The 13,937-nt window shown below is 70.3% G+C and overlaps 2 protein-coding genes across 2 annotated transcripts in view; both read left to right on the forward strand.

Moving 5' to 3' along the window:
* Positions 1–207: 207 nt before the first annotated feature.
* ZNF469 (zinc finger protein 469) lies at positions 208–11,688 on the forward strand. Its single transcript, XM_012657661.1, has 2 exons — positions 208–3,283; positions 3,371–11,688. Exons 1-2 carry the CDS (start codon positions 208–210, stop codon positions 11,686–11,688), a joined length of 11,394 nt encoding a protein of 3,797 aa, XP_012513115.1.
* Positions 11,689–12,881: 1,193 nt separating this feature from the next.
* The window catches only part of ZFPM1 (zinc finger protein, FOG family member 1), a 70,601-nt gene continuing 69,545 nt past the window's right edge, over positions 12,882–13,937 (forward strand). Inside the window, exons 1-2 of the mRNA XM_012657662.1 lie at positions 12,882–12,967; positions 13,442–13,495. Coding sequence (XP_012513116.1) covers positions 12,882–12,967; positions 13,442–13,495 — 140 coding nt within the window. The remainder of the gene's footprint in view (positions 12,968–13,441; positions 13,496–13,937) is intronic.

The raw sequence follows: 13,937 nt of genomic DNA on the forward strand, positions 1-13,937 counted from the left end.
GGCCACGGGTTCCATGGGAAGCCACGAAGCCCCACATGGGGCCACCCCTCGGCCCCTCTGACTTCTCCCCTTTCCTCGCAGGCTCCGCGCAGGACCATGAGAGCAGGCTTCCCCCGGGCCCCCCGAGGGGCAAGGATGGCTGCCCAGCCCACGCCCCGCGGCCCCCTGCAGACCAGCGCGTCCTCCTAGCGCCCAGACGGAGGGGCCATGCCTGGAGAGCAGCCCCAAGGAGCACCGCCCCCGGCCAGGACTGGAGACCCGCAGCCCTGCCAGGTGGCCAGCGGCCTGGGCTGCCCCTGCCAGCCCCCCTGCGAGGGCCACACCCCGGCCAGCGGGCCCACCAAGGCCACGAGGGAGACTGGCCACGGGGCCCAGGCTGTAGAGCCCCCAGAAGCCCAGCCGAGGCCGGCCAGGGAGGGGGTGCCCAAGGCCCCACTCCTGAGGACCAAGGCCCTGGGCAGCGGCCCTGGGAAGGGGGGCGGCCTCCGGGCCCCCCCAGGGAGGAGCCGCTCACAGGGTCGCGTGCGGCCGGCAGGGGGCACAGCCAGCAGCACCCAGCAGCCATATGGCCTGAGCATTGCCAGCTCGAGAGCCAAACCCGCCCTGGACAACGCCCCCGAGGGCCGACAGCTCGAGGCCGCCCAGCCCCCCGAGGCAGAGGACCCCCGGACTCCCCTCAGGCCCGGCCTCCCAAGGGCCGAGGCCCGGCCCCCTCCTGAAGAGCTCAGCTTCCAAAGGTGCTTCCCGGAGACCCCCTCCAGCTTTACCTCCACCAACTATACCTCAGCAAACGCCACCCCCGGGCCCCCCGCCCTGCGGGCCCCCCCGAGCAGGGGCGCCAGCCCCCTCAGGCCAGCCTCCCATCTGGAATTCCAGGCCAGCGGGGCGGACTCCTGGCCTCCCGCTGCTGAGAACAGCTTCCCAGGTGCTAATTTCGGGGTTCCCCCAGCGGAGCCAGAGCCCCTTCCCAAAGTCAGCAGACCGGGTGGCCCCACGGGGGTCCCCTTCCAGTTCTCCTTCCCCGCGCTGCACGGGCCCGGCACAAAACCCTTCCGCGCAGACACGGCTAGGCACGAGTACGCCAACGGGGCTCTGGTGTTCGCCTTCCACCAGCCCCCGGGAGCGTGGACGGAGGAGGCCGTGGGCACAGGCCCCGCCTACCCGCCTGCACCCCCACCCCTGCCCTGCTACCCAGGCCAGCCGGGCACCCTCGACCCCCCCAGCAACCTCAGCAGTGCCCTCTCTGCCCCGGGGGTGGCTCACCCGGCCCCGACCCCCTTCTCAGATGGTTTGCACAAGAGCCTGACCAAAGCCCTTCCCGACAGGCCACCTTCAGCCCAGGACGGGCTGGGGAGCCCCAGGGGGGCCCTGAACTCCCTGCCCCAGAGACGCTTTCCGGGGCAGGCATGTGGAGCCAGGGTGGACGCCAGCCCGGGGCCTCTGGACACCGAGCTGGCCACCCCGGGGCCCCCCCCGGCCAGACTGCCCCCACTGTGGGACCCTGCGGCAGCCCCTTATCCCGCGCCTGCCCTGGGCCCCCTGGCCCCCCCCAGGAGCTCGTTCTTCAAAGGCCAGCCGGGCCCAGGCCAGCGACTCTGCCTCCCCCGGAGCCCCCCGCTGCCCTGGGCCCAGATGCTCCCAACTGCCGGGCCGAGTCCCCACCAGATGGAGGTGCCGAGCCGGCTGCCTTTCCCCACGGCGGTCCCCGAGTGGCAGGGGGGCAGCCAGGGAGCCCTGGGCACGGCCAGCCAGACGGCAGGGCCTGGGGAGAAGCTGGTGGCCATGAGAAGCGGCCCAGGCCAGCTGGGCGGCTCCCCGGGGCTGTTCCCCTACAGCGGGCCGCAGGACCCGGGAGCACAGCCCCTGTTCTTCGGGGTGGCGCAGCCCCAGCTTTCACCCCGAGGGACCCCCAGCCTGCCCCCGCCCAGGGTGGTGGGAGCCTCCCCCAGCGAGTCCCCGCTGCCTTCGCCGGCCACCAACACCGCCGGCAGCACCTGCTCCTCCCTGTCGCCGCTGTCCAGCAGCCCGGCCAACCCCAGCTCGGAGGAGAGCCAGCTGCAGGGCCCCCTCGGGCCTCCGAGCTTCTTCCACCAGTCCCCGGAGCCCCCACACGCCCACCCCACCCACTTCCAGGCAGAGCCGGCCAAGGCCTTCGCTTTCCCTGCGGACGGGCTGGGGGCCGAGGGCGCCGTCCAGTGCCTGGAGGAGGCCCCGTTCCCCCACGAGCCGCCCCCGTACCCCACCCAGCACTTCTCCCTCAGCAGCGCCAGCCTGGACCAGCTGGACGTGCTGCTCACGTGCAGGCAGTGCGACCGCAACTACAGCAGCCTGGCCGCCTTCCTGGCGCACCGGCAGTTCTGCAGCCTGCTCCTGGCCAGGGCCAAGGACGGCCACCAGCAGCCCCAGGGCCCCCCGGGGCTCCCCTCGCCCAGCGCTGCCCCCAGAGCAGCTGCCGCCGACGCGCACGCAGGCGGGCTCAACCACGGCAAGGCCGTCCCCTTCCCGTTAGCCGGGGACGTCCAGGCGGACGGCAAAGACGACGCCTTGAGGATGAGTGTCCTGCCCGGCCTGGCCACCGCCGCCTTCCCGCTCCCCGCCACGGACCTGGACATGGAGGACGACGCCAAGCTGGACAGCCTCATCACCGAGGCGCTCAACGGCATGGAGTACCAGTCGGACAGCCCCGAGATCGATAGCAGCTTCATCGACGTCTTCACCGACGAGGAACCCTCCGGCCCCAGGGGTCCTGGCACTGGGCAGCCCCCCAAGGCCAGGGTGGGGCCGGCTCCAGAGAGCAAAGCCCAGCCCCCGCTCGTAGCTGCCACGACGGAGCCGCAAGGCCCCCGCCCCGTGGATGGGGGCTGCCCCACCCGGAGTGGGCCTAAAACCCGCTCCCTGGGTCTGGCGCCTGCTGAGGCCGACGGCAGCAGCCTGGGGAGGCAGCAGAGGAGAGGGAAGCAGTTGAAGTTGTTCCGGAAAGAGCTGGACGTGGCCAACACCACCAAGGGGCCCAGCGGAGGCGCCAGAGCCGCCTGCCTGCGGCCCAGGAGGAAGGGCAGCCGCGCGGAGCGGCCCCGGCCCCGTGCCCGGGACCTCCGGACTCAGGCCCCCAAGGGCCGTGCGGATCCTGACACCCAGGGCCCGAGGGCCGCCCCCGTCCCCGAGGAGACCGGCAGCCCCAGGCACCTGCGACAGCCCCCCAGGAAGGACCCCAAGAGGAAGAAGGCGGGCGCTGGCACCTGGAGCAAGGAGCTGATCCACAAGATCGTGCAGCAGAAGAACAAGCTCCACCGACGGCAGGCGCGGCGCGTGCGGGGCAGGCGCGGCTCCCTGGTGGCGGAGGGGCCCCCGCCGGGCGCTGAGGATGGTGGGCTCCGGGAGTGCGAGGACGCCTCCGAGTCGGAGGACGAGCTTCCCCGGCAGCGGGGCTCTGGCTCCAGAGGCCGGCCCCCCCGCGGCCGACGCTGGCACCGAGGCGAGAAGAGAAAGGACGCGGACTTGGCCTGGGGGCCCAGAGCAGACCGGCAGCTGCAGGGACCCAGCCAGGCGCTGAGGCAGCGCACCGGGGAGCTTGGGGGGCTCCCCAGCCCGGAGCAGCCGTGCAGCCCTCACCCGGGCCCCCCACCCAGCCCGGAGGCTGCAGAGAGAGGCCCCACGTGTGCCAACCACCCCACAGCGGCCCCCCAGCACGCCCCGCAGGTCCCCACCGACACCGAGACCCCAGAGGAAAACCAGCCTTTGCTGGACGTCCCCCAAGAGGCCAAGAGGCCTGAAGTTGCTGAAAAGTCACCCCCTGACCCCGTGAAACCCAGAGAGGTCTCGAGTCCTCCTCCAGCCACCTACGTGAAAGGAAGCCCCAGCCCCCCAGCTCCAGAGCGGGCCCCGCCTGGCAGAGAGGATGCCGGTAGCCCCAAGCACAGCGGGAGCTCGCCAGCACCGGGTCCAGGCAGTCTGCTGGGTGCCCCTGGGTGCATGAGGCCCCCTGCGTCCCGTGACAGAGAGGACTCCGCTGCCCACCAGCCAGGAGGGTTTCTGGGGCCCGTTGCTAACGTCACAGATACTGCCTACCCCGAACCAACGATCCTGTTTTCAAAGAACTCTGATCTTGCCGGCCCTGCACATGCTAAAGGACACCCCACGGGGGTTCCAATTGCCAAAAAAGGGCCCCATCCCTACAGCGGCACCCCCAGTGAACTGTTCCTTGGACCCAAAGACCTGGCCGGCTGCTTCCCGGAAGTCCTGTACTCCAAGCCCCCGGCTGCAGACACGCCGCCAGCCCGCGGCCCCTGTCTTTGCAGGGACGGTGAGGATGCCTGTTTCCTCGAGCCGAAGCCCCCCGAGCATCGGCCTTACGCAGATGAAACGGACCCAGCCAAAGCCAGGTCACCACTGACCTTGGAGTCCACGTCCCTCTTTCCGGGACTGGCCGTGGACGGGTTTGGCCCGCCCCTCTACGACAGCCTGTCTGCACACAGGGACACCCACGCGCCGCTGGCCCACGCTGGCCCTGCCCTGGCGAAGCCCCCGGTTGACCCACCCTACCCCTCGTTTTTGCTGCTTGAAGAAGTAGCCCCGATGCTGCCCAGCCATTTTCCTGACCTCTCAGCGGGGAGGGCATTCGGGGAGAAGCGTCCCGGCGAGGGGGCACTGGTGCCCAGCCCTCCCCCCGCGCCTGGCAAGGGAAGTGAACGCAGCTCCGCTTTCGTGCGCAGCCTGTCGGAGGAAGAACTGGAGATCCAGAGACTGGTCACCGAGTTGGAAAGTCAACTGCGGAGAAGCGGAGGCTCGCCCGGGGCCCCGGGAGAGCGTGGAGAGGCTGAGCGTGCAAGCGGGGCAGACCGGAGCGCCCGCACAGAGCCGTCCGCCCCCCACAGGAACGCGGCGGACCTCGCGGGCGCTGGAGCATCGAGTCCACGCCAGGAAGCTGCAGAAACAGCCGTGGCCACCACGGAAGGGGCTCTCGGGATCTCCCCAGAGCAGGGGCCCCGCCCAGCCACGCGCCACCCGGGAGAAGCAGCCGCCAGCTCTGGCACCCAGGAAGACCTGGCGTCTGGGGCTCCTCTCTGCCCCCCGCGGGCCAGCTGCAGTTTTCAGCTGGTGCAGAAAGCCACAGTCTCCGAGGCGGAAGGAGAGGGCAGGGTTCCCTCGGATGTCTGCTTGCCGGACCCAGGCGGGCAGCTGGAGCCTCTGCTAGACGCTGAGAGGTTAGCAGAGTGCAGCCCAAACCGTGCTCTTTCGTTTCCTCAAAATAAGGACATCGCCGGAACACGGGAGAGGGCAGATGCCCGGCTGCTGCGTCCCTGTGCTCAGGGAGGAGGGCTTTTCCCAGAGTCGCAGGAGGTAGCAGGGCCCTGCGGAGAGCACCCCGCGCTGGGGTCACTCGGCGGCCCTGCTGCCCACCCGGCGCCTGGCTTGGCGTTTCAGGATGACAGAGCGCTACCTCTGGATGCCACTGGGCCTCCTGGGGCCCGTCACAGCGAAGCCGCCCAGGGACCCTCTGTAGGCAGGACAGGCGGGGCCGGGGGGCTCCTCCACCCCATGGCAGGGGGGCCTGGCTCCAAGGGTATTGAGTTTGCACCAGCGGGGGCCTCCTCTCTGACGGCCCCCCCAGGCAGAGAGGCTCAAGCTGGCCCTGGCGAGAGGCCCCAAGACCCAACCTTGAGCCCCCAACTCCAGCTCCTGGGGGCTGAAGCAGCCGGGAGCAAAGATAACACGCAGGGCTCACAGGGACCACCACCCGTGGACGCCCAGAGCCCTCAGCGAGGGGACCCCTCGGCTCTAGAAGGGCACCGTGTGAAGGGCAAGGACGTGGCCTGCAGCCCTGCCCAGAGCTCCTTCGGGGGTGAGCAGGGGACAGCTGTCCCTGCAGCGGCCGGACGTCAGCCGGGGCCCAAGGCAGACCGACACCTGGGCTTGCTCGGCCCGTCTGAGGAGCCCGAGGGCCAAGGCCAAGCCAGCCGGCTTCAGCCAGATAACTGGGGGCTTCCTGGAGGGTCCGATAGCCCTGCCCCGGGCACCGGTCCTGAAACAGCACTGGCCGGGCCCGTCGGGGGTGCTGGGGCAGCATGCGAGGGACGCAGGGTGGCCTTGGGCCCTCAGAACGAGGCACAGCCCTCCCCAAGCCCCCCCTCCCCTGCGGGAGAGCCCCCAGTACCGGCCCCAACAGCAGCCCACACCCAAAGCGGGGCTGAGGACCAGACTCCGGAGAAGGCCACCGGCCCAGGCCTGGACAAGCAGCTGCCACTCGCGAGGCCCAGCCCAGCGTCACCCCTTGGGGGCCTGGCCGCCTGTGCCCCCTCACCCATCGCTCCAGCCACCCCCAGTGTCTGCAGCCTCAAGCACCTGCCCCAGCAGGACCCCCCCACCTGGACTTCCGGTGCCACCAGGGCCCGGGGGGAGCAGAGGGGGCTGCTCCCAGCATCCCCACCCAGCAAGGAGCCTCCCAGCCCCGGCCTCCTGCCGGCCTGTCCTCCTGCCTGGGCGCCTCTGGGAGGGGCCGGCTGTGTCCAACCCCTGACGGATGCTGCAGCTGGGGGGCCCCCAGGGGCTGCCCCATCCTTGACAACACGGCCCTGTGACCCCAAGGAGACCCTAGCTCACCACCCTCTCCTGGGGGATAGCAGCCCCCTGGGAGACCCTCCCTCGCAGCCTGGCTTCGTCAGCATCTCGGGGGACAGCATGCTGAGACTTCCAGAGGAGCCCAGGAAAGAGAGACCAGCGGACTCTCCTGCCAGCGACACCCCACCTCCCCCCGTGGGGGCCACTTCCCCCAAAGTGACCAGCCATCCCGCCAGAGATGAGACAGGGGCTGCCAGAGGGCTTCAGGCGCCAGAGCCCCCCTGCGGCGGGGCCCCACCCACCACCAGCCCCGCGGGGTTGCCGAAGGGCCCCTCCCCGCCCTCCCCAAGCAGTGCCGCCCAGCTCGGCTGCAGGGAAGCACAGGGTGTCGTGGCTGTGCCCACTGACCCTACCATGCTGGGGACCACAGGGCCAGACGGCCACACCTGCCTGGAAGGTGAGTTGGGGACCAGCAGCCAGGGACAGCCGGAGCCAGGGGCACCTGAGGCCGGGCACTGCAGTGTGACTGAGGTGCCCTGGGTCGTCACCGGAAGCCCCACGGTCGCCTGCCCTCCTGCAGGGCTTGGCCTGGGCAGAACCACGTCTCCAAACAGCACTGCCAGAGACTTCCGGCCCCACTCCCCCCAAAGCCACAGAAATGTCCTCTTCCAGGCGCCCCAAGAGGATCCCCTCAGTCCCCAAGACGTCGAACAGAGGCCCCACGGCTTTAAAAAGAAGCCCGTGTCCACGGAGAACGGCCTCTGGAAGGGCCAGGCCACGAGTGGGCCGCCTGTGACCTGCGAGCTCTGCGCAGCCTCCTTCCGCTCCAGGCCGGGCCTGAGCCGGCACAAAGCCAGGAAGCACCAGCCGCGCAAGGGCACCGCCCAGCCGAGCCCGGCCACCCCGACCTGCCGGCCCCCCGGGAAGAAGAGCCACAGAGCGCCCAGGAAGGACAGACAGCGTCACTGTCTCACAGGCCCCTGCCGCACGGCCGGGCCACCTCCCGCCCAGGGCTCGAAGGAGGTCAGGCAGGGGCTCGGGGCTCCCAGAACACCAGCCCCCGCACCCGGCCAGCGGCCGCACCCCCCAGGCCTGCTGGAGCGTGGGGCGCGTGCGAGGTCCCCGGCCTCCGAGCCCAGCAGACCAGACCCGCTGGGGCCAGGCGAGCTCCATCCCAAACAGGCAGAGAAGAGAGAGGACCAGGTGCAGCCCCCGGGCGCCCCCAGCAACTCAGCAGGGAAATCAAAGAAGAAAGGGGGGAAGCCGGGAGCGAGGAGGTTCCGGGAGAGGGCCCGGGGCCCTGCCGATGTGATTTCGGATAAACCCCGCTCGAGCCCCGATCGCCCGGCCCCTCCGAGCTGCCGCCTCCCGCGGGAGGGAGACCTGGCACCCAGCGAGACGGAGGGTACCGCGGAGACGGGCGCGGGGGCCCTGTGTGCAGAGGGGACACCCAGAGACCAGGCCACGCGCCGACGGAGGACGGAGGAGGCGCCTGCTGGGGAATGGCCGGCGGGGCGTGACGGAGCCTGGGCGAGGGGGCCCTGGGGACCGCGACAGGCCAGCACCGTGGCTGAGCCACCGCAGGCCGCCAGGAGCAAGTCTGCAGAGGGTAGTGGAGGGGCCGAGAGCAGACCAGAGGAGGGCGTCTGGGAGGGGCATGCGCCCCCCCTGGGCCCCCCGGGTCCTCCTGAGACCCCCAGCTCTGACGGGGGCCTCCTGGACGAGCCGGGAGCCCGGGGTGCAGTCCAGGGGCCCGAGGGCCCCACTGCCGAGGCGCCCAGCCCAGGCCTCGGGGACCCTCTGAGCTTGTTTGACGACGAGGTCTCCTTTTCCCAGCTCTTCCCTCTGGGCGGCCGCTTTACCCGAAAGAAGAGGAACCCGCGCGTGTACGGGAAGCGCTGTGAGAAGCCAAGGCGCCCGCCGCCGCCGCCCGAGCCCAGCAGCGAGGCCGGGAGCAGCTCCCCACTGCCGTGCGCCCGGCTGCCCACCGACCTCAGCGACTCCGGCTCCCTCTGCCTCTCCCACGAGGAGCCGTGGGAGGATGAGGTCGCAGGCCTGCCGGAGCCCTTCCTCCCGGACGGGTTCCTCGGCAGCAAGGTGTCCGGCGCCGACCGCTGGGCCCCCGGCCTCAGCCTGTGGGCCCCGGAGCCCAGCGGGGAAGCCGGCACCGAGAAGGCAGCCGCCTGCCACCCCGAGGACGATCGCCCCGAGACCATTCCCGAGCTGCACATGGTCCCTGCGGCTTGGCGAGGTCGGGAGCTGTGGGTCCCCGCTGATGACACACCCTCTTCCCTTGGGGACGCCAGCCCCGAGCCCCCCAACCTGGAGAGAGAGCGGTTCGACAGCGGGTTCCCCGGGAACGCCGACCTGCTGCCGCTTCCCCCCGTGGATTTTGAGGCGCTCAGCCCCAAGGTTGAGGTGCAAGACCTGTGCTTCCTGGGACCCTTTGAAGACCCCGTAGATCTCCCCGGCACAAGCTGCCTCAACTTCAAGGCCACAGCGAAGCCACAGGGGCCACGGAACGAAAGGACGGAGGCAGCGGCCGGGCCACGGGGCGCGCAAGGCAGAGAGCCGCCGGCCCAGGGCAAGAGGGCCGCCTACAAGTGCAGGGCGTGCTTCCAGCGCTTCCGCAGGCTGGCCGAGCTGGACCTCCACAAGCTGGCGCACAGCCCCTCCCCGCACCCCACCTGCTACATGTGCGTGGAGCGCCGGTTCGGCTCCCGCGAGCTGCTGCGGGAGCACCTGCAGGACAAGCACCTGCAGGGCAAGGCGGGGCCCTGGGCCTGCGGCATGTGCCTCAAGGAGGTGGCCGACGTCTGGATGTACAACCAGCACCTGCGGGAGCACGCCGTGCAGTTCGCCCGCAGGGGGCAGGTGCGCAGGTCCCTGGGGGACCTGCCCGGGTGCCTGGAGGGCGGCAGCCCCATCGCGCGCCTCCTGAGCAGCGTCACGGAACCAGCATCCAAACCCCATAGGGGCAGGCGCTCGGGGGGCAAGGCCCACGGGAGCCCCAGAGAGCCTTCGGGGCCCGCGAGGGGGGCCGGGAAAGAGAGCCCAAGGGAGCGGGCGAAGCCCCGGGCGCGGGCCGCCGCCTCGGGCCGAGATGGCGCCTCGACACCAGACGGCGTCTCGGACTCCGCGTTGGTCGAGGGCGGCAGCCCTGCAGCCTGGGCGACCCCTGCTGCGGCCGGCAGCTCCGCCGCCCTCCCGGGCCCCAGCAAGACGGCCCCCAGCCCGTCCCCCGACCCCTGGTCGGGCAGCGAGCCCCTCCTCCAGGCCATCCCGGTGCACGCGGACTGCAAGGACCCGTCCCGCGACTGCCACCACTGCGGGAAGCGGTTCCCCAAGCCCTTCAAGCTGCAGCGACACCTGGCGGTGCACAGCCCCCAGCGCGTGTACCTGTGCCCCCGGTGCCCGAGGGTCTACCCCGAGCACCGCCAGCTGCTGGCGCACCTGGGCGCGGCGCACGGGGCGAAGGAGCAGCAGGAGCTGCAGCACACCCCGCTGTATGCCTGCGAGCTCTGCGCCGACGTCATGCACATCACCAAGAAGTCCTTCGCCTGCAGCTCCTGCAACTACACCTTCGCCAAGAAGGAGCAGTTCGACCGCCACATGGACAAGCACCTGAGGCGGGGGCAGCAGCCCTTCACGTTCCGCGGGGTCAGGAGGCCGGGAGCCCCCGGGCAGAAGGCCCCGGCCCTCGAGGGCACGCTGCCCAGCAAACGGCGCCGGGTGGCTGTGCCCAGCAGCCCCCCGGGCCCCAGCGTGGACGGGCCACTTTCCCGGGGCAGCAGCCCAGCCCTGCTCCAGGTCGGCCCAGAGGCAGCTCCCAGCACCACCGAGGGGCCGCCCAAGACCCTGGAGAGGCCCGAAGACCCAGCGGGCCCCACGGCCGGCAGGTGTGACCTCCCCCCTGACCTCCAGGAGGACCCACCCCCAGCTCTGTCTCCCTTCCCCACGGCGTCGGCCGACAGCAGAGGTGACCTCAAGCCGGACCGAGCCCTGGAGAGGCCCGAGGATGAGGCTTCCCCAGGCAGCCCTGGGCCTCTCGTCCAGCCCGCTCTGCTGTCGGGGGGGGCCCTGCCCCAGCCAGGCGCCAGAGGCCAGGCCACGGAGGGAAAGGGGGCTCCTCTCACGCCCTCAGGGAAACGCAGGACCCCAGGCCCCCGTGCCAAGTGTGGCCCTGAACATTCCCAGGAAGACCCCTCCCTGTTCCAGAAAGAGAAGCAAGTGTCCACCTGCCGCATGGTGCCTGAGGGGGACACGGGGGTCCCCTCCCACAAGGGCAATGCCACCAGGCCTGGTGCCTGCCGCAGTTCATCGAAGGACAGGTCAGCGGCGTCCACACCCAGCCCCGCGCCCAAGCTCCCAGTGCAGCCAAGGAAGGCCTCGGGGAGCCTGGCACCCGGAGAGCTGGTCCGCGGCACCGAGAACGGGACAAAGGCCACCACCCCCAAGGACAGGCCAGGGCCCAGCTCCCAGGGCAGTGGGGGCCCCCGCCCCGGCACCAAGACGGGGGGTGGCAGCCAGCCCCAGCCGGCCAGCGGGCAGCTCCAGAGCGAGACAGCCACCACCCCGGCCAGGCCCGGCTGCCCTGGCCAGAGCCCTGCACCGGACAAGACCCCGCCGCAAGCCCAAGCCAAGGGCTGCACCAAGGGGCCCAGGGGAGCTGGTGACCAGGGGCCCCGGCCGAGCCCGGGTCCCAGGGAGAAGGGAGGGGGCGGTGAGAAGAGGAGAAAGGGCCAGGTCCCGGGGCTGACGGGCAGTGAAAACGCAGGGAGCTTGGGGAGAGCCCCCCCAGCCCCCGACAGACCTCCCCGGGCCCCTCGAAAGCAGGCAACTCCCAGCCGTGTGCCCCCCGCCAAGCCCAGACCCAGTAGCCAGAACAGCAAGCCAAGGCCGCAGCCCTCAGAGCCCGGCCACGCCCACAGGAAGGAGGCTCAGGGCAGGGCCTTCCCCCAGGCGAGACCCCTGCTCAGGCCCCCCAGGAGGGGCAGAGCTGTCCACGGTGCTGAGCCCGCCGACCGCGGCTACCGGACCGCCGAGGCCCAGAGTGACCTCCTCAGCCAGCTCTTCGGGCAGAGACTAACTGGCTTCAAGATTCCCTTAAAGAAAGACACTTCTGAGTAATTTGTAGCGGCAAGCGCCCGGGGCAGAGCCAGGGGGCCTGGCAGTGAGCTGCTGTCCACGCTGCTCCCTCCGGCCAGCGTCTGTTCTCTGACACGGTTCCCTTTGTGGCCACCCGACTTACCACACAAATGCTCAGACTGATGTTGGAGCTGAGACTGCGGTGCTTTGAGCAGGGTCTGGGGTGGGCAGCTGGAAGGCCGAGGGTGAGGGCCGGGCCAGCTGCAGCCCCTTTGAGACCACGCAGCTGTTTTCTTGGTACCAAGTACTTGAAGAGAGAGCAGCCCACCCCCTGCCCCCAGCCCCGTGGGCCCTGTGGCAGGGCGCCACACGCTGCAGAACCCAGTGAAGATTTGCACAGCCCCCCACCCCAGATCACCTAGCAGGGAAGCCGGCGGGCGGCAGGCTCCCTCTTAGTCTTGCTGCTGCTGCTGGTGCAATTCCAAAGTGACCTTGAAACCACACGGGGAGGCGGGCTCTCAGTGACAGGGCCGTTCCTGCTGCCTGGCCCCAGAGCACATCAGGCCTCCTCCCCTGACCACAGGGCCAGGCCGGCCACTGTCCGTGCTGCCGAGGGACACGCCCGTCCCCAGTGCACCTTGACCCCGGGGCACGGAGTTCCCAGGAACGTGGAGAGAGCTGGTCACCCTCCAGCTCCCACCGGCCCCCCTTCCCAGCCTCTGCCTCTACGGCTGCCCTTTCTAGAGCCTTCCTCCTACACGCAACCCCCAGCCCCAGGTGTCAGCAATCCTACCCTGAAGTTTCTGGTGCTATTTCCACCTTGTAATGTGAATAGGGCTTCCTTGACATTTTTTCGTACCTGGGGTTGGGTGGGGAGACGGGAGCCAGGGGGCGGCTGCCCAGGGCACAGGCGCCACGCCAGTCTCCCAGGCCTCCCCAGCCAGACTCCACGCCCGGGTCTGAGCAGCCGGACAGGGACGCTGGGCCGGGGCCGCGGAGGTGCTGCCGCGGGCAGGAGGCGCCCCATGCACTGACGTGACCCGGGACAGCGCACACGCCCTTCCGCAGAGTCCTGTCTTCAAAGGCGACAGGCGTGTGGGACAGCCTCCTGCTCTCTGCAGGTATCTCAAAGATTCTTGGTCCATTTTGCTCTGTTTTTTAGTCTTACCTTGGGTGCAATGTGTATGTTAAAAGTTTTTATTTTGATATTTTCGAAGAGACCAAATGGGGCCAAAATGACCATTCCGGAAGATGTCGTGGGCCGAGTTCGAAATGCCTCATCGGTGCGGGTGAACTGCGCGCGAGGCCCCGCGGCCGTACTGTAAGCGTCACGGCTAACTCCTCCCTTCAAATATATTCCCACTATTTTCACAGAAGGCCTCCCGGCGTCGTGGCATCTGTCCCCCGCCGCCGCCCAAGCCCAGAGCGTGGCTCATAGAGCATCTCGTGGCCCGTGGGGGCCCAGTGCTGGTCCGGGCTGCCAGACCCCTGCGGGACCCACCGCACAGCCACGGGGGCCCTGAGCACACCCCGCGGGGTGGCAGCCCCCCCAGCCGGCCCTGCCGCCCCCCCACCCAGGAGGAACAGACGGGAGACGGGGGACTCGGGCGGCTGGGCCACATCCCTCCTGCAGGCATCCAAACGTCCCCCCGCAAAGCCTGCTCTCTGGGGGCCCCCAGCTTGCTGTGGCCTCTCCTGAGACCACCGTGTCTGGAATGTTCTATGGAAGTGCTGGCCGCTGCTGTCACTGCGTCCCTCTTGCCGGCCGGGCCCTTCACTCCCATCTGCCCCCCAGGTGGGTGCAGAGCCCCCACCACCCGCTCCTTCACCGGGAAGCGCATACGGGGGGGTGAGGGGAGCCCCGCGTGGGGAGGAAGGGCTCGACTCAAAGCTCTGCCGTCCCGGTGGATGTCCTGTCACCGTCCTGTCACCATGACGCCAGCTGCAGGGGGCCGGGGCCACAGCCCGCCCCAGGAGGAGCTGGCGGGATCTTGCAGATGAGCAGCCGCACGCTCCCTCCCCGGCACCGATTTCCAGCAGGGACAGGACATGGTGTCTAACAAGCCCCGGGAGCCCAGGCCCTGGAGCATCCCCCGTGTCCAGGCGGGAAACAGAGGCAGGGGCAGGGGGGGCTTGGAAGGGGAGCAGGGGCTTGGTTCTGGGCCCCTCCGCAGGGAGCTGGTGCTCAGGGACGGGCACGAGGGCGCCCTGCCCTGTCCGTATACCCCACTGTGTGGCCGCAGACCCGGGCGTGCACGGCCCTGCCTGGCCACCAGGTGGCAGCATCCGCC

The sequence above is a fragment of the Propithecus coquereli genome, unplaced genomic scaffold, assembly GCF_000956105.1.
Source record: "Propithecus coquereli isolate 6110/MARCELLA unplaced genomic scaffold, Pcoq_1.0 Scaffold557, whole genome shotgun sequence".
Classification (NCBI taxonomy): Eukaryota; Metazoa; Chordata; class Mammalia; order Primates; family Indriidae; genus Propithecus; species Propithecus coquereli.

Bases quoted from the DNA above. Each gene is read 5' to 3' on its own strand.
- ZNF469 (XM_012657661.1), top strand. From the start codon at position 208: ATGCCTGGAGAGCAGCCCCAAGGAGCACCGCCCCCGGCCAGGACTGGA. The intron at 3,284-3,370 runs AGCTCCACCGAC...CTGAGGATGGTG, and splicing joins GATCGTGCAGCAGAAGAACA to GGCTCCGGGAGTGCGAGGAC.